The 25843-nt window shown below is 42.1% G+C and overlaps 1 protein-coding gene across 11 annotated transcripts in view; it reads right to left on the bottom strand.

The window, feature by feature from the left end:
* The window catches only part of dab2ipb (DAB2 interacting protein b), a 143601-nt gene that overhangs the window by 34511 nt on the left and 83247 nt on the right, over window positions 1-25843 (bottom strand). For 10 of the 11 annotated variants that reach the window (XM_035184054.2, XM_035184043.2, XM_035184047.2 and 7 more), the window contains 3 exons: window positions 5779-5932; window positions 3894-3992; window positions 92-646 (listed from right to left, as the gene is read on the bottom strand). In XM_035184054.2, the coding sequence (XP_035039945.1) occupies window positions 92-646; window positions 3894-3992; window positions 5779-5932 (808 nt within the window). Of the gene's footprint in view, window positions 1-91; window positions 647-3893; window positions 3993-5778; window positions 5933-18897; window positions 20590-25843 lie in introns of those variants that run through there. The other variant, XM_035184050.2, reaches the window with a different exon arrangement.

Genomic DNA, 25843 nt, shown 5'->3' with positions numbered 1-25843 from the left:
TTTTCTGGTTCTGGGATCCATTATTTCTCAGTGGAGAGAATAAATGTGTGTGGGGGGGGAATGGAAATAAAATCGTGTTATTTGTACTAACCTTGGCCTTGCCCGTGCTCTGCAGAATGTGGACCAGTGCACACGCCATCTCCTCCTTGTTCTTGACGCTAATCCCGGGCTCGAGCACCGAGCACAGCAGCATGTAGTTGTTGGTGGTGTACTCTGCAAACTCCTTGTACATCTCCATGGGAAGGATGTTCATACTCTGATAGCGCGCCTTGATGCGGATCATGGGCCCAGAAGTCTTGCCCTTAGGGGGGTTGGGCGTGCTCACCGGATACCATTTCTCCACAAACTGTCGCCCGGTAACCGCTGCGACGGGGATGTTGACGAGTCCGATGTAATTGTTTTTGTCTTTCTTTTTCTTCTTGTCCGTGTCCTTGTAGAGGTGGGCCGTGATACACTTGACAGCAGGTAGGTTATTAAACTCAAAGTGCTCGCCCCAAAACACATTGTCAGTCTTGAGCTTGCAGGTGGTGCGAGCGTAGAGGGATTCATCCAGACACAGCTCGCAGAAGTATTTCTTTTTCGCCGGCAGATCCTTGGCCTCGATGATCCACAGCCTCAGCAGGTTCTCCACCCGGCGACTGTTGTCCTGGAGACAGAGAGGATGATAGGCTCGGGTTTAGTGAGTGACTTTTTTGCCAATACCAGTGAAATCACAAAGAAAAAACCACCACCTTTACACCTGACCAAAGGGATTATAGATGAAAATTTGCCTTTTGGCTAACTCCGGCATTTTGATATTGTCGTTAAAAACTTTATAAATAAACTTAATAAATGAACCTAAAAATGAATCAAGACTGAGTGAATCAAATAACTGCAGAAATAAGGTAATAACAATCAATCAAAACCTGCCTCAACTGGATTTTTAAGTTTCTCCATTTACAAGACAGTACTTCAAACATTTCATTGAATCAACTTTAAAACTGACTTTTAAAAGCTAAGAAATCTCACACCTACATTATTTCAGAGCACTAACCCATTCTTATGTCATAAATTGCCATTTGCCGTGAGTGGGGCACATTTTTTTTGTCCCATTATTCAGATTGCCTTGAAGACTAGCTCTGAAAATGAAGAGAAGAAGGACGAGAGGAGCTAATAATGACATAATTAGAAAGAAAACCAGAAGCCTCTCATAATAAGTAGGCCTTTGGATGTTTGAAGTGCTGCAGTTATGCTATGAAATCTCAACCTTATGTGGATGCTTTTTATATGACAAAAAACATCTTTTGTGCAATTAAATTCAATTCATCCCCAGTGTTTCTATTGCCATTAACCATTAACATATATAGAATTGAATGTGTCGAACATTAAATGTGTGGATCAAGAGGATCATGTCTCTCAATCCCCTTGTAACTTAAAGTAGAAGAGTTTTTCTTAACAGTTGGTTCAAAACACAGGGCTATGTTACTGACCCCACCAAGAAAGGGCAGTGGCATTTTTTCACAGCCCTTAAAATAAACAGGTCAGGCCTTTTTCCATCTGCGGCTACAAGAAACATTTATTCCCCCTCCACCATCCTCTTTTTTGAGTAATGCCAGATCCTTCCACTTCCCCTCACTCTAAATTCCCACAGTTTTTCGCCCATTTATCCATAAATGTCAAGTCCCTCCACTAATCCATCTCCAGCTATCTCACATTCTTGAACCAAATCTCGAGGTGAGGTGACTCTTGTTTCGGTTTCAGGTCCGTTCTCCACGAATCAAGAGAGCGACCCCTCCTGCAGACACTGACAGCGATAAGCAATCGCTTCCATTACTTATTTATCTCCCCAAATGACGCCAGATACCTCAACTCGAATGATTCATGTGCTGAGTCAGTCAGCACGTCCTAATCGGATAGGACGGCTCCGTCTTCTGAAGCAACTCAACGGGAAAACAACAATGTGTCATAAACATTGTGTTCTCAGTCAACTGATGTTCCTCAGACTCTGTAGTGTTAGAACGCCACAGAACTGTTCTCCATGAAGATCCAGAGTTGGGATTTATTTTTGGTAACACGGGTGATCAGTGTTCAGTAACGCCTCCTCGGCAATGCCGTCAATTTTACAGTGTACTCCCACTTTGAATGAAGGTGCTCCGTACCATCAACACAAATTAAACTTGGCTCTGTGTATATTTATATTCACACATAGGTATTAAATATAAAACACCACTCATATTGACGACACCTAAATTACCTATTATCATAATTAGCCATAATTATCCTCTTACATAGGAGATGAATCTGGCTTAAAGCTACAGAGAAAGACCAAATGTAATTAACTCTGAGAGTTGTTTGCATGTTGACGCCCCTGTCCATTGCTTTGTTTGTTTGCTTGTTTGTTGTCAGTAGGAATACACAAATCTATTAAACTAATTTCCACATGAGGATGGCACATGGGCCAAGAAAGAACACATATATTATTTTGGGGGGTTGGACTGGACAACTGGACAGATCCAGTAATTCTGTTTAATTTCTATCCCTTGCTTTAACATATTCAGTTTCATAGTTCCATATTACATGGATCTTGATCGAAATAATCAAGCATGTTAAGGGGACTGATATTCATTTTGGTGCAGATCCAAATAAAAGTCCATATCTAGTGGATTTAAATGTGGTTTCACAAGGGAACTGTTGGGCTATGATGGAGGTATTCACTCTACTGGATATCATTCTAGTTTCTTTTACAATTACTATTTTGCACTGCTTTCTTCTCCACCAGCAACAGAAAAGAGACTTCAGGGTGATGTTAAGATAACAAATAGTGACTGAAAGCCCCAAACAATTTAACAGGTTGAGAGATCTGTCTGCCTCCTGCATAATGTCCTCTCAATGTTCTCCCTATAGACTGTGTATAAAGATGGACGACATGACTGCTCCCCAAGTGAATCATAAGTGTCTGGATCGCCACCTGGTGACTGGCTGCAGCATACATAATAAATCCCTCTTCCTCCATGTTAGTGGATGGGATGGTTTGTTTCTATTTAGTTATTTGCTATAAAACTGTCACTGTATTTCTTTGCTAGCCATTAAGTCCTTTAGGAGCTAAATAAGTTTTCAGTGAAAATAAATGACAAGAACATTCAGCTACTTAAATAGATCTCCATGCTGTCATTTTGTTGGATAAAGCATTTCCTTCACTTTCATATTTTACCTTCATCTTTGGTCGAATCTCTGAGAAGCAGCAGAGTTGACAGTGGTAACTGCAGTAGAAGCAGGTGAAGTGGTAAATTGAGTGTAAAAAAATCTGCTTAATCTCTTTAAAGACAACTTCCTTATCGATCTCCAAAGAGTTCCATCTGTTTCCAGACTACGTGTTTGCCAGAAAACACTGAGCTGCATCTAATCTCTCAAAAATCATAAAAGACGCAAAGCAAAGACAGACAGAAGCAAAGCATCCTCGCCAAATGAGATAAGGGAGACTCGAACGCTATTAAGGATCTTTTTCATCCTAAAGTTCTAATCAGTGAGTAATTTGCGAAATAATGACAGATGAGGAAGCAAAGACATTGCGAGATCTGGACTTTTTTTCTTGGCTTGAAATGTTTGCCATTCTCCCTCCGCCACAGCTGTGTTTGTCAAGATTACATACGGTGTTGACGCGCACGAGAGGAAAACACTTTCGGAGTCTTTGTGTTCCTCGCTGCGACCTCTGCCGCCAAGGTGCAGTGAGAGCACAGCTGGATGCAAACATCAGGCTCTGTTGTGGCATGACTTACGACACGATGTCAACACCTTATAGCCCACGCTGCCTTTGTCTGTCTCGCAGGGTGCGGTTTGGAATTGGGACACTCGCACATGAGGTGATTAGTGTTGATTACTTCACACGGTCTCATCACTCCTATTTACGTACTCACCTTGTTGGGTTGCACCGCTCGCCGCAGATTCTCCATCCATTTGTCTCTCTCGGCTGATGAGCGGCAGGAAAAGCATTTGCTCCCCGTGGAGGTGGTGACCTGCCGTCGCGACGCAGACAGAGAAAGAAAATTAAAGCTTTAATGATTAAACCCTTAATGCATAACAAAGAGGGAGAGGGAGTGGAAAAGAAATGGCTTTTACAAAATTTCATAAACAGCAGTTCTGTGACTGCAAAGAAGCTTATCGAAAATACACACACACACATACAAATATGGGATAACATGAGGAGACTGATGATGACTTGGCAGAGTTCGGGAATGACTGAATGGACAGAGAGAGAGATGGCTGCTTGGCAGACTGGGTGATGACTGAGTGATTAAAAAATGCACAGTGCAAAAAAACTGCATGAAAAGAGAAAATGATGTAATGAGCAGGATTATACAGATTAGTAGAGATTATGGGATACAACAGGGTTCAGTCATTTCTCTCTACAGCTGCGTTCAGACATTTACCGATCTGCGGACATTTTCCTGAAATTTTCCGGAGGGGCTGGACGTGAGAACGCAAATGTCAGAGTCAGGTGCTCCCGACATTTTTCGGAACTTTTGCTGCCAATCCCGTTAGTAAAATGTCCCAGAAAATGTGTGAGCGAGCCCATTGAATTGGAATTGGGAACAGAACACAGCAGCACAACTTCCGCTGACCCAGAATCCTAAAGCAAACTGCTAAAGTTTTTTTTTATTATCTTTAGCTTCTTCTCTGCATAAGCAGAACTTTAAAAAAGTGGCAGCATGACAAGCTGTAAACACAGCACTCATACTGTATATAATCCCCTAAAGTTGTTCCGGTCACCAACAGTACCCTCTTTACACACCCAGCAGATGTGGGCAACATTACGATTGATATGGAGTCACGTGTCTGGCTGATTAATGTAAGTCCAGTATTCACAGGGTTTTGATCTCCAGCAGTTTGTTGGTGTCAAATGTGGCTCATTAGCGTATGAATGCTCCACTTTGTTCTCCAGCTATCGTCGCTAACTTTGTCTTTCTGCCACATGGTGCAGGGCAGGTTGCGTACGGAGAGTTTTTAAATATTTTCCTGCAGAAGTCACTGTCAGCTGTGACTGAAGACGACGTTGATGAGACTAGTGGTTGTCAGCCAAAAGAGTAAAACTAGGGATTTTCTTCATTAACCTTTTAACCATTAACAGACAATAAGAATTTTGATCAGTTATTCTGCTCAAAGAAAATCCTTGTTAACATCTGGGCCTCACAGTTAAGAGACTGTGCACCAGTCTGACCTCACAGCATGTGGACATGTTGCTATTTTTGAATAAAAAACAGTTGTCAGCTTTTTTCTGAATTTACAATTTAATCATTTCCTTATACCTTGCATTGGTATTTTTTAATGCGTCAGACACTTCTCCAATATGTCATATTCAAATATTATCTAAATAATGATTATTTATTTTAACCGCAACAATTTATTTGGCTGTTAAAGAGTGCCGGATAAATTCAGAATGTGCATCCCAAAGCAAAACCAAAACAATGTACTGAAAGACACTTAAGGTGGTAGGTGATATTTCTAATTGATCTTTTCACGTTACAAAAAAGGTATTTTATTCATTGCTTATGATATTGATCTGTGATTGAACCAAGATAATTTTATGTTCCACCAAGTCAAGAAGTCTTCTGACATATCCATCTATACGTCTCTAAAATGAACATGACTTTTACACAGTGATGCCTGAAATAACTCATCCTACTTCGAAATTCCATAACAACATCAAATGTATAGCTGTGTGTGGATGCTTTTATTAAAGTGGAGCCAGTAGTGGGAATGTTGTGACTGTGTGTATGTGTACATGTATGTGTGTCCCCTCACCTCAAAGCAGAAGTCCTGCCCGAGGATGCTGCTGTGAACAGGCTTGATGATAACCTCGTCCTCCATACTTAGGTCCAGAGCTTCTACAGCGCTACTGGGGCTGAGCAATGACTCATGGGAGCGAGACTCCTTCAGCCTCGGCATCAGATGAGATCTAAGAGAGGAGGAGAGGAGGGAGAGAGAGAACTGAGTCACCCTGCAGAGTCTGAGGACGGGAAGTGAGAGAGGGGGAGCATATGCGCCGCACGTATCATCGAGCGTCCGTGGTGAGCGTGAAAGAAGAGAGAGGTGTGAAGTGTGAGGGTGACGACGAGAGAATCCTCCACTTGCCTCAAAGTCAGCGAGTTTTCAGCAGGATGAGTAAATCAACACGTGTTCATTAGAGCGGAAACAATTCAGAAACTGAGACGAGACCTCCATACAAACATTCAAATGGTGAAGGACCTGCATTCAGTCACGCTTTTCTGGTCTTAATGACCACTCAAAGTGCTTTACAGTAGAGTTGACATTCACCCCTTCACACACACATTCACACAGTACTTCTATATCTAGCGCCTGGCCTATCAGTCATGCCTCTCATTCATACGCTGCTAGCACAGGAATTTGAGTTTGAGTGTCTCGCCCATGTACACTTCATCAAATGGACTGGATGAGCTGGGAATCAGACCACCAATTCTCTGATTAGTGGATGACCCACTCCACCACCACCCAAATCACAATCTCACATCTTGATAAGGACCATGGAGCTGGGATATTCCAAACCCAACCCGCCACCGCAGCCTTTTCAGCTCTCATTACTTCACTAATGTCAAAAACTCTTTATTCATTTCATAATTAAATGTAAAATATGCAACTTTGACCACTAGGGGTCTCTCAATCAAAACAATAACAGAAGACCTGGTTTGTTGTGAAGCAGCGTGGGATCATGGGAGTTGTTGTCTTCACCACCACTGCAGAAGAAAATCTACCTGACACAACAAATCATGCTCACATATAAAGTTAATATTAAAGTTTTATTAATGTTACACAGCAAACGGCAACGAATAATCTTGATTCATTAGACCAATACAAACAGTGGAAGGAAAAAAATCAGGCGACTGGCTAACTGGCTAGCAGTGTGGTTTTTCTTCGTCATACGTCGAAGCTCTATTTTAATTTAGGTTCAGCTATATATTTATATGACACATTGCAACCTAACTGCATGTGTCATGTGACTATTCTGGTCAAATCCTGAATGAGTCATCACACCTGCAATAAAAGTTGTGCTGATTCAACACAGATAACAACCCTGAGACTGCAGACACCCGTGTGCATATTCATGTCAATCGTGTGGGAACATTTTGGGGTCCCCATCCCCAAAAACAATACACCAGATCATGGCTAAAAATTCAAGGTCGAACCGAACTATCCATTCCCATGCATTCCATTCTGCTGACGGACGCTTTATGACTTCTCATGCAATGAGTCAATGAAAAGGCATAGAAGATTTGAGTCAAGCCGCTCTGCAAACTGGTGGAAACACTACAAATAGGCAACGATTTGTATCATTGATTATCATGAATGGTCAGACTTGCACAATTTTCATGATGTGATAATGTTTCACGGTGATAAACCTCACACTCAACTGAGGTTCATTTAACAAACACACACCACACAAATAGCATGCTCAGAGCGGATATTTATGACGAGAGCCCCGGAGTGCACTTTAGAAAGCATTCGGTATCCTCACAATGACAGCCCTCGAGCCCTTTCTCTTGGCCATTCTTCAGGCGGAGAATAGAAGGAGACAAAGTAAAGAGCTTTCTGCTGTTTGCTGTGTTTGATGTCGCCCTACTTTCTGTGTTTTTAGAAGAGTTAGAGAGAATGACTGTCACCACAAAAGAGCAAGTGTGTCTTCATGCAGTGATCATATGCATGTGCCAGCGATCCACATCATTCAGCTTAATATTTGGCCAACGTTTAGCTTCACAAACACGCACAAATTAACATGTAGCTTAAAGGTGGGGTAAGCAATTTTAATCCAGTACGCATGCTTCTTGAAAGGCAGACAGACACTGCTGCGCCTGATTCTGGTCCTTGAACGTGTAATTCATGCAAAAACAGAGGGTGTATCTTGGCTACCATTAATGCTGATGTTTTTGGTGGCTAATTCTAATTTGTGAGTGCCTAAATAAGGGGGGCGGAGCTTCCGAACTAGAAGTGAAGGGAAGGGTGTTCTTGTTTTCAAACATGAATAGTCCCTCCCCACAATTGCTAACCCCACCTTTAAGTATTTAAAACTATGTCATCGTCAAACATGTTGTGAAGTGAACAAAAAGGAACTGACGCCTTTAGCCCGCCATCGACCATACCCGTGTTGTCGTCACTCTCACAGTGATAAGAGGATGAAGAAGCTTAATACGCTGGTGGGGGATGTAAACAGCTACATACACATTAGCCCCTGACACTCAGCTACTTGCAGGAATGCGGACGATACAGGGTCAATTGCTGATGTAATGAGAGAGAACATTCTTTCAATAGTGCCCTCTGTGGACGGCTTACACGCTAATCTCATGCAAGTGTGTGAGCCTCTGTGTGGTTGTGTGTGTGTGTGTACTGTACATCTCTGCTGTGGACTAAAAGAAGAGCATTCCAGGAATAACATGCAGCAGCCGTAATGACAGATTAACAGCCGCATGCAGCCCTGTTGTACAGTCGGACAGCTTTGTTGTCAAATCCACCGTCCAATGCAAAGTAGATAATAATCTGTCCACCCTTCCTCGCCCTCGCTCTGTTTTCACGCAAACACACACACACGCATATGCACAAATTTCATCTCTCTGAAACACAACAACATGTGCAAACACCGCCAGGACAGCTTTGCATATGTGAGCATCCAGTTTCAGGAGCTCTTAGCCTTTTCCACAGCTGCAGAGGAAGCAATGTTTGCACCTAGCTCTGCTTTGTGATTGGCTGACTGGGTACCGGGCAGAACAGCGAGCGAGTCAAATAAAAGAGGAGGAGGGAAATCAGGAAGATAGAGAAACTTTATGTCTCTAGTCTCAAAACCTGCATGATGATGATGTTTACGTGATTTAAAAACAGATGAACTGAAGGAAACCAACTTGTGCCATCATTATCAAAGATTCTTATGCACTGGCATATTTCTAATATATATATATATATATATATATATATATGGAATAATATTCTGCATGTTGTGATATAGAAATATTTATTCTTCTGTTGAAATGTTCTTTTCTCTCAGCGTATCATAAGATAAGAACATTAGTGTCAGTGGAAATGGTGGGGGTAGGAACTGATGAATAATAATGCTTGCCTTCATCTGCATGGCACTGTATTAAATTCTACTGTAACGTGTAATTTAGAGCCTTTTGTGCGCCACTTTGTAATAATGACAATGAACGACACGTCTGGCAAGTGAAATCTGCTCATAACTTCTGCACCAGCCAGTCTGACGCTCTGTTCGCGTCGGCCTCCGCACACAAGCAGCATTACAAGCAATGACTGTCATCCTCATCTCCTCATTTTTCCACACTTTGGTTCCCCTCCCCCAGCATCGTCTATTCTCAGCAAATGTTCTCTGTCCTTGACAGCCCTCCAATATTGTGTTCCTCTCATTCAGTGTTTACCTGAGGTGAAGGGGGGTTTGTTTAAGTTAAGTGGATTTTTTTGGTACACAACTTTCCATTTCACTCTTCCACTCCCTGTTCATCTGTTTAACTTTGTTTATCTCCCTTCGCCTCTCTTGCCTACCGATTAATCCATCTCTCCTTGTCCCCTGGGCTTCATTCTGGCTATTTAAATGTTTCACATATTATGTAGGAGATACACAAGTGTCTGACGGTTTGGAAACTTCCACTGGCTCCTCACAACTATGTAAAGAGCAGAAGGGAATAAAATGAAAAGGTCAAACTATAAAGAGCAGTTTTGTGAAGAGAACACTGTTCATATCTTATCTATAATACTATGATACAATACAATAAAATGTTTGCATACATATATGGATTAAATGTTTGTGTGAAAGTCTCTTCATCCAAAGAGACGCAAAGATTTATTTTTCAACATGAAAACGGTTTAGTTTCCATTTAAATGTTGAACAAGTTTTAGCGAAATTCTAAAATAATAAAAAGTGAACTGCATAGTGTTTCCATCATGTGTATCTATGCAACTACCTTCAGGAAGATGTGAGAGGGGGACATCATTGAAGCACCAGTAACTCAGACACATCGTAGCATTTCATTGATGACTTTTCTGTTTTTTAATCTCTACATCTTCACGTTCAAACTATGGTATTTTTTTGATCAGGGGTTGATGGAGAAGGGGGCAACATTAAAAAAAAGCCCCTCTATCTGGACTCAAACTATGGATGCTGGTTATGAACACAGACTATTCTTTACTTCTGGCCTTCTGTTTGAGGGACACATGGCATCAATGCTTTGATTATAGTAGATAAAGCAAAATCAGCGAACACAACTACAAGGTCTGTCCCAGTCTTTTATTCCTTATTATCATTTGTGATATTTCACGTGACATAACGGCTCCCATCACAGGTATACAGACTTACAGAGCTTAAAGACCTAAAACCTCCCATTAGTCAGTTAGAAATGAATAAGCCTTTTGGATAAGAGGTGAAACACAAGCGAGTCCATATGCCTTCGTACTCGAGTGCAACTTCTAAGGATACCATGACCTGGATGACTGAGAATCTTCACAGACTTTGTGGCATTTGGAACAGAGACTAAAAAGAAGTTTTGAGAATGCAGAGAGTTATTACATTAATACATTTCTGCATAATTATCTATGAATTCTATCAGCGCAGTCTGAGAACGAGATGCACTGTGCCCTGCTAAGGTTCAATAGAAACCCAGTTAGGAGCGAGCGCCGCAGAAAGCAGAGCAGAGTAATGGACTCTGAGTGTGTCTGGACTGCGCCCAGTGTGCTTTGTCTCTGCATCCTGTAAAGAGTTCATCTGATAGCCTGTCTGGGATCTGATATAGTCTGAAACCTTGGGCCTATATAGGCGTCAGAGCACTTAGACCTCTGACACACTGACTTGATGGCTGGCTGGCTGCGCCACGAGGGACTATTTTTGCACCGATAGTTGAAAACAGGCTGAATTAATGTGGTGCGGCTCCAAATAACAGCGCTTTGAAGGTCTGCAACCACCTGGGTTGCATCACAAATATGCATTGTTCCAACACAATCACATTTGCAACAACAACAGCACGTTATAGCACATGTGAAGCGGTGTTAATCTTTACATAATACCCTCTTTGTGTTGCTCCTCCACTCACGCTACTGTGCAGTAATTATCCAACACACGAACTTACCCCAATGACCAAAGTTAAGCTTCAGGCATAACCTAAACACAACAAGTACTTCTCTCAGGAGAGGCCCTCACTTAATGCCAGAGCTAAGCGACCTGATGTTAAGTCTCCTTGCTAACAGTTTTTCACCGTGGATACACAGTGTTTACACAGCACTTTGCTTTGCTGTTAGAGCAGCATCTACAACAATCAATACGCTCCCCACTCACAGACTGGCACAGCAATTACTTGTTAATAATGCGCTCGACCAAACAAACACATGCCAGGCAGAGGCGTACAAAGTTTTTGATGATTTCTGTGGCTCCCGCTCCTTTATGTGGACTTATTGTCAATTGTTTTAGACATTAAGTGTCAGCTACATTAATGATATGTTCTAAATAAATCTGAATAAATAAGTACTAAAACATAATGAATGCAGATGCTTCCCTTCAGGGGATGAGGACACAGTGAATGGTTTGAATATGAAAATGGTGTAAATCATAAGCTCCAGTTTGTGCCTCCATATATATATATGACCAGTGCATCCTTATCACAGACGATAATATTAGTTATTCTCCAAAAAATATAGGTGTTATTTTATGTTTATGTTTTTTTCAATAGAAAAATACACATTAATTAACAAGCGTACTTGAGTTCAGCATGTTAATGAGCCAGATTTAGCCAGGCAGGTTACTTTTTATGTAAAGTTTGATCTAAAATAACACAAAAGAACTTGATTTTCAAAACATGGTTCACTTCCTTCAAGTTGAGGAATAGCATTTTGGGCTATCTCAATAAAAGAGGGAGCCCAGTTATAACAGTCAAAATAGGTTTAAAATCTATTTAGCACTATCACGTAACAGCATGAGGGTTCTTGGTCTGGATCTTGGTTTGGCCGGGGGCCTTTCAACATTTACATGTTCTCTGCATGTCTGCCTAGGTTTTCTCTGGGTACTCCATTTTCATCAGATAGTCCAAGGACATGCAGATTGGGGTTACATCAATTGGACACTCTTAACTGACTGTAGGTGTGAATGGCTGTTTGTCTCTATGTGTCAGCCCTGGTGACCTGTCCTGGGTGTACCCTGCCTCTCACCCAATGTCAGCTGGGATTAGTTGCCGCCCTCCGCAACCCCACACATGGATGTGGACTGAATGCAATACTTTTCCCTTTTGATGCTTGGAGTAATCTTTAAGGAAAGGTCATTTATTCATTTTTCAGGACCTGCTTGGCTCTGTGATGGGCCAACACCCTCTGTTACTGCATTTCGATGTTATCTGTAATCAACAAGCCAAAGTCCAATAATGAAAACACAGACAGCAAAGACGATGTTGATGACAAGACAAATTCATCCTCAGCTCTCAGATAAATAATGATGAAAGCAAATCTGCAGCAATGCTGCCTGTAAGGGTTTGGTGAGACCTGAAAGCCCAGTGGTTACACTAGTGGTTTGTAATAGCGTACCTAAGGAGAGGCTGCAAAGTTTTCACCAAATTTATTCCTGCAACATTCTCCTAACAGCTGCATCGCCATGTAACATGGTGCTCAAACCGACAGGCTCCATCCAGCCAGCAACACGCCGACCACTCCGCTCGCACCTGGGCCCCAACTCAAACATTAAAGCAGGAAAAACAAAACAGTTAACAGTGGAACTCCTGCTGTGCACACAATCGCACTGTAATTGTTCAAGGTTGATTATGAAACACACACACACTGCAGAGACAGGCAACTGGACAAATCAGCCATTATTCATGCATCAAGCCTCACACGATAAAGTGTCCATTATTCCCACTGCGTTGGCGCTGACTCAGTGGAAAGGACCACAGGCTGTGATGAAACAACCAAGTGTCTGTCACACTGCGGAGTGCTCTGTCACTGGCTGATCGCTCATTTGAACCAAGCAGATGTGGTTAGTCCTTCTTAATTCTCACAGTGAATAATGAGGCACCCTCAGCTCGGAGAGGAAGTTAAAGTCTTACTGCAGTGTCAGTGTCAGATTTACGTCCTTCATTCGCATTTTTTGCAGCGATACAGTGGCATTTGGAGTTCTGTTAAGCCCATGAAAATATATGTTTTAGTGCATCAACCTGCCAGCTGTCAAATGTCATCTGCACAGGGGTGCCGGAACAGCTGGGTGATGGGTAGCTGGAGAATATAGACAACAAAACAAACATCTGGCCCCACAGCAAGAGACGAGAAGGGAAAGAGTAGTCAAGAGGAGGTGAGGGGGAAGAGACGAGGAGGATCCTGTCAGACGCTACTGGTGCAGAACGGTGGATGTGTGAGCGGAACCATTGACATGTGGCTACAGGCCTCCGAGCCCAAAATCCAATCAGGACGGGTAGAAGACCCCTTCAAGAGCAAGCCTCACTCACTGTCAAAGGCAGAAACAGTACAGAGGAAGGACGATCTCTGGAGACAAACACAGAGTTTGAGGTTGGGGTGAGTTGGAGGAGATGTAGCTAATGTGACGGCCTCAACTACCATTCCTTTTACCAATAACCCCTCAGAGGAAAATTTACACTCATCAAATCTAGACAGACACTCTCAATACAAAAGACCCGGCCAACCCTCCAATCTGTGACCTCAGTGAAGGTATTTGCAAACCAAGTCTGCATTTTTTTATCTGTCAGCCAAACCTTGCACACTGAGTCTGATGGGTCGTATTATTCTATTTGTTCAGAAAATGTTCAGTCGGAGATAAACTGGAGTCGAACGGTGAGGATGATTTTGTGGTCCTCTCACTTCTTGAAAAGTGAAAAAGAATACATTTGGCCCATCCAATTCTGAGACGCCGTCAGGAACAAGGAGAATTTAATCTTGTGATCAAAGAGCGAATTGTGAATTGTCCCAATCAATCCAGTTGATCCAAAACAGTGTTTGGCAGTATGTCTAAGGTAAACACACAAACACATACATAGATAAAGACACACACACACACACACACACACACACACACACACACACACACACACACACACACACACACACACACTATATGCCTATAATTTATCAGGCTGAACAGTCAAACTACTCTCTGGAAAGACCTTTGACAGAAGTGAAAAACCCAGGAAATCAAAACTGTTTACTGACCGGCGAAGGTTTCGAGATCGGTGTGTTAACGTGATTGACACAACATGACGTTGTGTTTATTTAACAGTTTTGTTTGTTAACATTTTCAGACAAATTATACGGACTCGGTGTGCAAAGACCTAAATTGGCTGTGCCGAATGTCCATTAAATCAATAACAAAGACAGCTAAAGAAAAAAAAAAGGGGAAAATGTACATCGTCTCGTTGCCGTCGGTCTAACTCCAGTGCATTAGTGCTTTGCAGCACCTGTGCTGGTTGACGGCTCCTACACTGCCGGCGGAATAATGCACATGAGACAAAAGAGAGATAATGCTGTGAAGAGGGGTAAAGAGAAAGGGACCCTGCCCCAGGCATCACTGCACCAAGTAAAAAAATGAAGCTATAGTGTGACCACTTTTGTGAAGAATAATAAGAGGCGGTTAGAGCTCTATAGAGGGGAACCCACATTAGCTAAGAATGGAAGGAATAGCTGCACACAAAGATGGCCTTTCATTTACAGAGAGGAAGGAAGCTTTTAAGGACAAGAATGAGACACATGCAGACATGTGCACACGCCTCCCTGACAAATACACACATGCCAGACACAGGGAACGAGGGAGTTAGCTTTAGCATTTAGTATCTCCTAAATAATCAGCCTTACTAGGCCCCCTTTATTATGAGTCTGCAGGGATGTCTGACTCAGAGCACTGGCAGACATGCTTCATTGTGGGAAAATCTGGCTGGTGACTGAGATCAGGTGGTTGGAGAACAACTGTTGGAAGAGCTAACTCGGCCACCAAGCCAGGCTGTCTGGTAACACACACACACACACACACACACACACACTTGTGCACAGCTTGATTACAGTGAGAGCGCAGCCTCCCTGCTAGGCTGCGAGGTAATTCAGTGTAACATCTGCTAGGACACTCACTGCGGGGGACCAATACAATACTTCGGCAATGAGAAGCGGCTCTGGAGCGGGGCCGAGCCGAGGTTTGAGCTCTGAGGTCATGTGCCGAGAGTCGGAGAACAGAACAGCTGGTTGCGAACCGCTGGACGCAGACAATCGCACTTTAGCAGCTGCAAAACACAGTACGTCAATTACCTGCAATAATCTGCGAGGACTGTTTACGTTTTTTTTAATATTTGCAGCGATTTCATGGGAGGATTATTCTGCGGCCGACTCTGCAGGATGTGACACATGTAGTACATCCTTTTTACATCTCATTCCTCTTCCCTGGACAGTTTTAAGAGCCACGAGTCAACGGTCACTAGAGCAAATAATGAAGCTTCTACAGCACAATGGATTTTTATGACACCATACTATGTGTGAGTGTGCCGGTGTGTGGGTGTTTGACCATCGCTTTATTCACAGTAATTACATCGGGAGTGCAGCAATTCAAATAGGATAATCAACACATCGCAATTGCAGGGAAATTATATTGAGGTCAAAGGTCAGCCCAAACAGTAACTCCCTAAATAGCAGCTAAAGTCAAAGGGCGAATGTCATACTGATGACTGATGGCCTTCTGGGAGCCTACCGACGCAGTGTGATCGGTATATTGATTTAAAAACTGTTCACTTATAATGTGACATGTGAGGGAAAAAAACCATCATGGTAGAATTTGACTTTACAAGAGTACATATATCTGGTTTAGTCACACAGCCTGGTGGAACACTGTCTCATGACTCATGACACACAATGTGCTGTGACTACTCACACACATGTGGTGTCCCCCGAGCAGGAAACAAAAACACTAAAATTCACGTGAAGATGCTGTCAGAAAATCCACTACAGAGTATTAGGGCCATAATGAGAAAAAAGAAATGAGATTTTCGAGAATAAAGTCTTAATACTATAATAATACAGTCGTAATTTATCAGAAAAGGGTAAAGATAAAGAAAAAAAATACATCTGTAGTAAGTAAGCAGTAGGAGCTTGTACTCCTCGGAGTGGAACTGGGAATATAACAATTTTCTTCATGTATTATCCCATTTATTTGTTCGCTTTAAGTGGCCCTAACACTCACAGAAATGAGGGGGGGAGAGCTGTAAAAATAACTGTGTCTATTTAAACATTGAATTCATGTACAATAATGCCTCATCTGTGACATATGATAAATATATTGCACTGTACTATCATATACAGTATTTACTAATCCGGTAAATATAGAAGTACCAGCATCATGAAAAATGGTTTATAAAACATTATATTGTATTCTCTACTTTCTACTTTTCTTGACCAGCTGAGCAAGAAAAATGAGAATAGCTTGATTGTTTGTCTTTCTCTCTTTCCCACATAACTTCATTACTAAAACCTAATATTAAGGGGTTTCTCAGTTACACCAGTGGGTCAACAATGAATGTGTTCATTGTATATTTTCACTTAAAAACAGCATTAAGAATGATTTTCTTTAACTTAAACTATTTATTATGTGAATGTGAGCCACAGTGAAGTCATGGGTCAGAAATTGATTATTCCATCAGAGGGCAAATTTAATCGAACCAAAATCCATGTAATGTACTTAACTTTCACTCCATTGATTTGTCTTCATTACAACATTTTGTGCATTATTTGAGTTTGAGCCACAAAATGCGTGAGAGCAAAATGAACAACATTTGAATATATGAATAATTGCGAGTGAATACATTTGTATTGTCAACTTGTAACTCGCTGCTGCAAGTATAAACAGCCTTACAATCTAAGCTGTCAGGGAACTAATCAGCCCAGAATGAATCAGATGCCTGATTCGTTTGTTTGTGATAATTATAGGGGCTTTAAAAAAACACCAGCCAAGCTCAGTCCACTTTGAAACTGCCAACGAATAACCTCGACAGGTCAGGACTGATTCATTATTTTGAACCGAGGAAAACGGCACTCGCAACAAAGAAAAACAGACTTTTACTTTTTACTTTGTAATTCAGGGAACCTTTGACCTATGAATTCTGAACAAAAATACCACAGCAGAGAGGGAGAGGGAAGGGATGGAAGGCGGAGGAAAGGAAAATACAGTTATCACCAAGGATACTGAAACAACCGGACTAATCGGGCCAAGTGTCTGCCCAATTAACTGATGTCTTCTGGCTTCGGGCCATCCAGAAATCCTTACTGTTAAAGCATGAAGGGTGATGAGGTGTCAGTGAAAATGTGTCCCTTACCATATTTACTTGAGAACGCACTGCACTGTGAAAAGCTATTTATGGTCTTACTCTAGACACGCAATTAAGTCACAAATACATATTTATGTTGACTTCGGGATTACCCATTTCATAATCCTCATTAGCCATTATTGATCTAGCATTTAAAGCTAGGGTTGGTAATCATGGAAAAGCTAGTAAGTGCAGGCTACACTACAAATATGCAGCCGGTACATCCCACCTCCTCCCAGTGACCCTATCATCAAAGCTAGGCCCCAAAAACACAAACACACACTGGCTGACAACTGCTAGAAGATGACTTTACCGAGATTTGCTCGCTAACTTCTGGCTATCGTCTCTGCCTCAGTGGTGTATATCTCTAGGGCTTGTGAAGATCATGTGCAGTGAGAGCAGGGGCAGGAAGGTCGGTTAGTGACAGAGGGGGTACGCCAGCATATAATTTGGTCCGAATGAAATGATTGGTCGTATTTATTACAGTCCTGCAAGGGCCTGCAAAGGACTTTCTTTATAGGGACGTGGAAAGGATTTTTAAAAATAATATAAAAGGAGAACCAAATTAATAATGGAAATACCACTCTGCTGTAACCACAACAACAATATTAGAGACAAGAAAGTCACATATCAGTGTGTATGACTCAGGCTTGACCATTTGGCCGAGAATACTTAAGGCAAGACAAGGTCATGGAAATGGTGCGTGCCTCTGTGCTAATGTGCTAGTTCCTGTGTGTATAAGCATACATGACACTGCTGTGTTCATGTACTGTATCTTTACAAGAGATTCACTCTATTTGTTAAGCTTGAATTGAAGAAAGTATAAATTAGATGCAAGCAAAATGTAAAAATAAGCCTATTCTCTTCCATAACTGTGAAGCGCTCAGGGCACTGATAACAGCATGTGCAAAGAAGTCGAGGAGATGAGGAAGTGTGTTTTTTCACTTCTTGACCTGAATATTCAAACATCCCTGTGGCATTGGACAAAGAAACAGGCAAACACTCAAGTTCACAAAGAGAAAAAATACAAAACAAAAAGGGTAGAGACTTTCTTCCCACGCAACACGGAACAAAACTTCCATGGATAAAACAATCTAGCCTATGATCTCTGCAAATGCTACTTTTCCCACTTTGTTGCATTTTTTATTAATACTAGATTTAGACAGGTGAGGCAGCTTTAGCACATAATTGGTTCTAAACTGTAGAACCACTGTAGCCCACTGTCAATACGGAAATCTTATTTAAACTCTAAAGCCAAGATCTGCCTCTGGCACTGAATAGTTTTCATGTTCAAGTCTAAACATATCCTTGTTTTTCTCCAAGCACCTTCCTCTCCAACCATTTAGCTACACTGCTTTCCCCTCCTTATATTTAACTCTCCAGACCTTCCTTTTACGTTCAATCCTCACGTAGACAGTACTTTCTTATCGCAAAAAATAGCCAGATAAAATCCCAACGTACAGTCATGGACTGTGGGTGGATGCAGGGACAGAGGTTTTTGTGAAACCACAGCGTGCAGCTGCAGCTGTAACCATCCACGGCAGTGAGCACAGCTATGAATAAAGCATTAAAACAAAACGACACCTACGATCTACTGAATATGTGAAACATGGTCCAGCAGAACCTCGCCGAGCTAGATCCCTGGGACGTGCAGCTTCCCTTTTCCGTCACATTCCTCACTAGTGGCTGGTCTCAGTGTTTTCCCGACTATTTTTGAGTCGCTGGGAACGTGGCTGGAGCCTCTGCCCTCAGAGTTAAACCACACCACTCCCAAAGGATGTATAACACACCCCTCTCCACATCCCATTTAAAAAGACAGTGCTGCAATTTAGGACAAGCCTGCCTATAGCCCAGAGCAACATTGTATTACCATGAAGTACTGCTTAAACCAAATTTACATGGGCATTTAATGGTAAGGGTGGATTTCTAAATAATACTACCATATAGAGCTATTACATTATTCTGCAGAATATACTCTACAGTATATAGCTACAGCTATTTTGTTGTACCTAATGACAGGTTTTCCGTCTCTGCACTATAGTTCGGCTTTGGAAATTGCAAAATAATGACATAAAATGTGTATTCATATATTGCCAAAATAAATTATTCATCTAAGGTACCCTGAAGGACAGTCCAGACTCCCACCATATCTAATATTCATGAAAGTAAAAGAATAATTAAACCAAAAAAGGGTCAAGTAGGGAAGTTGCAAGCCTCTTACAAAGTTATTTGGGTGCTACTTGCTGGGAAATGGAGCAAAGCTCGATATTTTATTCTGGCTGAAGTCAGTCCCTAGGATACACAGTTGCTCTGTCATCATCAGATCTGTCTCCCCTGCTTTTTCTCACACTGATGTAGACCCCAAGTTGGCAGCCAGGAAGTGAGCCTGCCTCCTCCCCCTCCTCCTCCTGCTCCTCCTCCTCCCTACCCGTTTCCCTGTAAGCAAGAAACAATAGCTCTGCCTTCAGCACCACACTCTGTGGGAAAATCCTGGGTCCTTGGCCGGATATTGGGACTCCAAGAAAAATCTGGGGAAAAAAGAAAAAGAGAAGGGAAGGAAGGTACGGAGGAGAGACAGAGGGAGCGAGGGAGAAGTGGAGGAAATGAGGACAGCCAGGTTTGGGGAGGAGATTCGCTGCCAGATGTATCGTATGGTTGTTTTTCGCATAGCTGGCGACTCAGTGAGGGAAGACTGATGTCACAGCTGTCAAGAGACGCTTCAATTAAAACTGATGTTTGAGCTCCGAAAAAAAGCCAAAGACCCAGAAATGCCAGTCATCTGTGAAAAAAATACTCTGAAACGGGTCCAGTTTGGCATGAGCCAGTTTCATTATTTATTTTCCTGAAATGTGTTCTTGAACGACAAGAGAATATTTCAGCTCGATCATTCAACAGTCTGGAGAAAATATAGCCATCATTATGTTAAAAGACTTGAGTGGAACTCCGCAGACGTCTGCGGTGATCGTCTGGTTCATACTTCAACAAAGGAGGTCACTGTGGACCGTACAGTGGAAAGGTCTTCTATTATGGGTGGACGGCTTCTCCAGCTCCAAAACAATTTAAATATCATTTGGGAGGTGAAACTGGAGGTGGTGTAATGTACCTGTGCGCCTCAGATGCAATGGATTAGAGTTGCTTGCTCTTATCACAAGTAAACAGGCCTGCATACCTTGCTGTTTTGGAGAATGGCTGGGTAAAGGTTAACTACAAAGCCAAGGCAAAGCTGGGAGACTAAACACTCAAGGGGATTTCCTCATTCCTCTGGCCTAGGTCATGATAATATCATACTTCACAGGGTTGTTTGGAGTGCGACTGCTCCCGAATATAATGCAGGAGGAGAGGCTAGTCTTTCTGTTGAAGTTTGTTTGTAATCACTGCAGTCGGAGAGGAATGCAGAAAATTATCTTGAATCTCCATTATTCATAGGAAAATGCAGTTTGAACAATGGGCTTCTGTACTCAGAGAGTCATGTGGCTCCGTTTACAACTCATTTTACATTGTCACGTGTACTTGCATTAGTGAGTTCAGAGCAGTGCATGCATACAATCTCACACACTCACACAAATGCAGTTTGTATTCCACGGGATTTTTTGTGAGAAAAAACTATTTCAAATCATACCAAGAAGTGTGTGGGTGGGTATGTGCCAGGGTCCTGAGCCAAGTGTGCAGCAACAGACAGGACAGGGTCATGAGAGAGAGTGGGAGAGACGGGGCTCTCTCTGCTCACTGCCTGTCTGCAGGAGCCCCCCCGCCTCTGAGAAGTTATTCCCCTGCTAACAGCTAACCCTGTTTAGCAGAGCACCACCTGGTTGCGCAGAGGTAAAGACGAAGAGACAGGGAGGCAAGCGGAGGAAAATACATTCCAGGCAAGCTTCCACAAGCTCGCATCGCAGAGAGGTGGGTGGCGGATGGAGAGAGGGTGAGACATGTTGGACAAGGAGATGTTGATAGAGGGAGGAAAAAAAATAACGACGGGGAGAAGAGCAACTCGATATCAAATCAACACTCCAATGACTCATCTAGAGAGAATATGAATACGACAGCAAGGAGGGTGATTACCAAGAGAAGAGCAGGACGAATAATTGTTTATAACACTGCAGTAAATCTGGGTTACAAAAGATTAAGTTTCATTTGACATTTCTGCTGGTAAATTTGAAAGTGTCATCTCTCCCCTGACTGGGCAATATGATACTATATATAATGCAAATGAAGTGAGTTTGTCAACCATTATAAATTTATATCAAGGTGATTATCACTTTAATATCTCTGGTTGTATGAGGGCGTTGGGGGCAACGTCACAAGGAATTTTGTATCAAAGTCATGTTAACTCTGCGCAAAATGTAGTAAAAAGAAGACAAAAGGTATTTTAAAGAGTGAAGACAAGGAGAGAGGTCACCTGCCATGTTTCTTAAGGCTCATTTATGCTCAATGTTACATACGTATAGAGAACCAGCAGGAGCCATTCTGTCTGCATTAAATTCCTCCATATTTTTGCACATCTTCTGAAAACGTACGCATATGGACAAAACAGACATAAACGGAGCAGTACCATCAGAAATAGTAGGGGGCAGTGTAACCAATAGTTCAAGCAAAACGACTACAAGACATGAGGAAGACATTTCAACAATGGCAGAACTTTTTACGTAGAGACTTGGTAAGTAACTACAGGCAAGGAACAGGTATTAAATGTGAGTTGGAACCTGCTGAAGGAAAAGTAGAGGACTGTGTGGGAGCCCTTTGTTCTGAAGAGGTATATTATCAAAACCTCTTCCACCGTCGCTATTTTTGTAGTTGTCAGAAACTTTTCGCGTCTCCGCTGCCCTCTATTGGATGCATTACTTGACAACCATTCCAATTTAAAGGGCAATGTAAGTATGTGGGCAGTGACAGTTACATCATTAAATGAAAGCGAACCTATCTCTTTTCATTGATAAAGGCAACATAAATGCCCCTTTATTCTGACAAATACGTCATCTGTTTGATACATGCAATTTAAGATTCATTTCTCAATCTTTCCATCTCGCGAGCCTCTATGACGCTTTCAACACAATTATCAACTGCAAGTAGATCAGTTTGTAACATTTACACATACATTTTTTTGCTGCAACAGGTCATATTTTCTGGAGGTATCTTTCATTTCCTGTCATTCTTCCTGGTAGATCACCAAAGTAAAGTGGCTTGCATGTCAACGGGTTTTACCGCCCCTTAATTTTAAAGAATAGGTTCAGTGATTTTCTTGAGACACACGGTGTAAGCAAAAGTTACTGAAACAGAAGTAAATTGTACTTCTAAGTCAACAGCAGTCACTGAGTGAAACAGGAGTGCGCACAATATCGACTCCCCACCTTCAATGTCTTCTGTGAGTCCCCAAATCCCTAACATCATGTACGTCACTATCCAGATCTGGTCAGGGAGGCGCCCAGTCAATAGCTGTTAAAAGTTTGAGCTAATGCTAAGACAAATGTCTTCTCTTAAGTAGGTCCAGGAAGAGATGTGGAATGCAAGAGGCCCCTTCCTCCATCCATTAACTCATCCCCTATAGCTTACCCTCCATTTTAATTTGAAAAGTACTGACGTGAAGAGATGGGGTAGAGTGACTTCACATCTCCTGTGTGTTTGTTTGTGTACAAGAAACACATAAAGACATAGAGACAAAGAGACTGAGAGCCGAGAGGACAGAGACTTGTAGGCCTGATACTTGAGAGCTCTCCTCCCCTGTTGTTCCTATTGACTCGGCGCTCTAGCCTTCGGGGCGCGAGAGAGCGAATGAGTGATTCAATTATTGACAACACACAACTCTGCCCCATCATGAACATATGCTTCCTCTTTCATCCTCTCCCAGGCCAGCTATATGGAGATCTGGAATAATGGTAATGCATGCCTTCGACGCAGCCCTCTTTCATTCTCGATGGCGAGCTCGACCAAAGTCAACAGTCTAACCTTCAATTTGCTGACACGCATCACAAATTTTTTAAAGCATTCAACTCACTGAATACAAGCCCTCTGGAATTAGACATTGTTATGTACAGCGAGTCATTCTCTCGTCCTCTCATCCATGGGCTTCATTTGAATTTGCCTCTAAATCCTTTTCAAATTGACAATTTTTAACTAAAACATGCTTGTTTGGTTTTTCCAAGAAAGTCCAGCAATCCCCTACAAGTGTTTAAATCCTGATCAGTTAAATGTAACTGGTGGATTCAAACTTGATTTCATTTATAATCTCCTCTTCCAAAATAAATTCACAGGAAGAAGGGGCGGTATTAATGCAATACGAAAGCAACAGCACCAACAAAATGAAACAACTTCTGAAAGTTAACTATTACTGCTGCAAACATGACAATTTATGGGGGATAAAAAATGGCCAACCTGAATGTTACAGGAGATGTTTTGATACCATTTGTCGATTCCGATACCTGAACTTTGCGTATATGCCGATACCGAGTACCAATCTGATACCGGTGCATAAAAAAAAATAAAACAATTTATATAAACTGAATTTGAATCTGTCTGTTTAATCTCAATCTGTCAGGGATAATTGGTTTGGTATGGCCTGGCTCAGGTTAAACCGTTTAATCTGGGTGAAACTAATATAATTTCAAGACGTAGTATCACATCCGTACATAAATGTGCATACTCACCAGCTGTATGTTTGATGCGGCCATCGCAATATCTCTAAATCTCTTCTGGGGATGTTCACGTTTGCTTGGTCATCACTAAGTGTCGGTCATTATGCGTTTTTAAATGTGGCGGTTCTTCCCTCCCCCTTCTTTTAAACCACCAGTGTGTCAGACCTTTTGACCCCCCAGTCGCGTTGCCCCTGGGCGCGGCCCTGCATGGCCCTCCTCCCTCCCTCCCCTGTACAAGTGTCTGATCAAATCCTCTGCTCCACTTCATCAGCTCTCAGCAAATCAATGGACATCACAGAGATTATCTTTGACAGAGTAATTACACAGAGACAGAGAACTCAGAGGATGACGTGAAGAGATGGGGAGGAGTGGCGGCGGGACGCCGTGCGAAGCCTCAGCTCTGCATCCACTCCTCGCCTTTCACTGCCCGCCCCGATCATATCAAGGAGATGATTATGATATGTATTCGACATCACGACACATCAGTGTTTCATTTCCTAAAATGAGATTGTACTACATTGTCCAGTTCCCGAAGCAGGAATTAACAGCAGCGACCTGAAGATTACATAAGAGCTTTAGTCACCCGGAAATAAACTAGCACACTAAACATCAGAGTGTAAACAACTGAAGTCTGTCGTTTCTCTTATGTTTTGTGATTTCTTCTTATTTATTTCTCTTTTCTCACACTGCTCGTCCTATCTCCATCCCACAATCACTCCCTCCTTCCTCTAGCTACATGTTCAAGACTGTTAGAATGACTAACACCTCTTTTTCTCACTCTGAAATCCCCCGTCTAGGTTACTAATCAACACGATTGTTGGATCATACTAAAACACACACATGCAAAAAAAATATGCATATCAACACACAGTATGTCAACATACATTAATATGCACCGAAAACTCATGCATGCAAGCAGATACAGTACCCCAGCTTGAGGAGAGGAACCACACTGTTAGTGCATACAAACACAGAGAGACGCTAATGCTTGTGGCATAATATGTAGATGTCGAGCAAGGTTTTTTTTCTGTAGGGCTCAGCATCGAGAGGACCACCAGCTGAGCTCTCACACTGAAACATATCAGCACATTAAACGCCACCAAACAGTAATTTATGTGTTTACCAAACCAAAGATGGCTTTCTCCCGTGAAGCCACCTCTGAGGAGAATAAATGTTTGGTTGAAGTGGAAGCTACTTAACTGAACTCTTCCCTCATGATGTCGCAGGAACAAGTTGCAGACTCAGAGCAGCAGTGTTTTATTCATCATCTTAATGAGTAAATAAATGAAAATGGAATAACTCCGCTTAACTGGAATAACTTGATTAGAGTTGATGTGTAGCTGCTGACTAACTTAATGCGTGTCAGTAGCATGTAGAGCTCATCTTACACCCATGTGATTTTTGCATGATGAATTCAAATGTAATCATCCTGAGGACATACTTTTAAATAACCCATGTGGAAAATGTAAACAAATCTGAGACAGCTGACCAATTTAGAACCATTTTGTAAGATTATTTTACATCTAGACTGTAACAGGTTACAAATAGTTACTTCCTAAGCCTGGACGAAAGGATCACCACCCAACAACAGTCGCCTTTCCACTCATCCCTCCTCTCTTGTGCAGCTATTTCAAATGTGTCCACAATAGAATGAGCTGTGTCTCTCCTGAGACCCCCAAACTCTCTGTCCTTCGGCCACCTATCTTTAAACTGCTAATTGTCTCCAACATATGACCGGGACTGTTAATGCCACACAGCCAAAATCAGCGGCTGACCTCACAGCGTGGCCCAGTCATCTGATTTGTGTTAGCTGGCTGCCCTCTTGTCACACAGGCCATTTAGGACGTGGTCAACAGTCACATAATCCAAACTACTCCTCTGCCTTTTTATGTCAGGCGTTATATGTAA

The sequence above is a fragment of the Hippoglossus stenolepis genome, chromosome 18 (assembly GCF_022539355.2).
Source record: "Hippoglossus stenolepis isolate QCI-W04-F060 chromosome 18, HSTE1.2, whole genome shotgun sequence".
Classification (NCBI taxonomy): domain Eukaryota; kingdom Metazoa; phylum Chordata; class Actinopteri; order Pleuronectiformes; family Pleuronectidae; genus Hippoglossus; species Hippoglossus stenolepis.
Note: the sequence above shows the minus strand (reverse complement) of the source record. Positions and strands in the feature narration are given on the sequence as shown.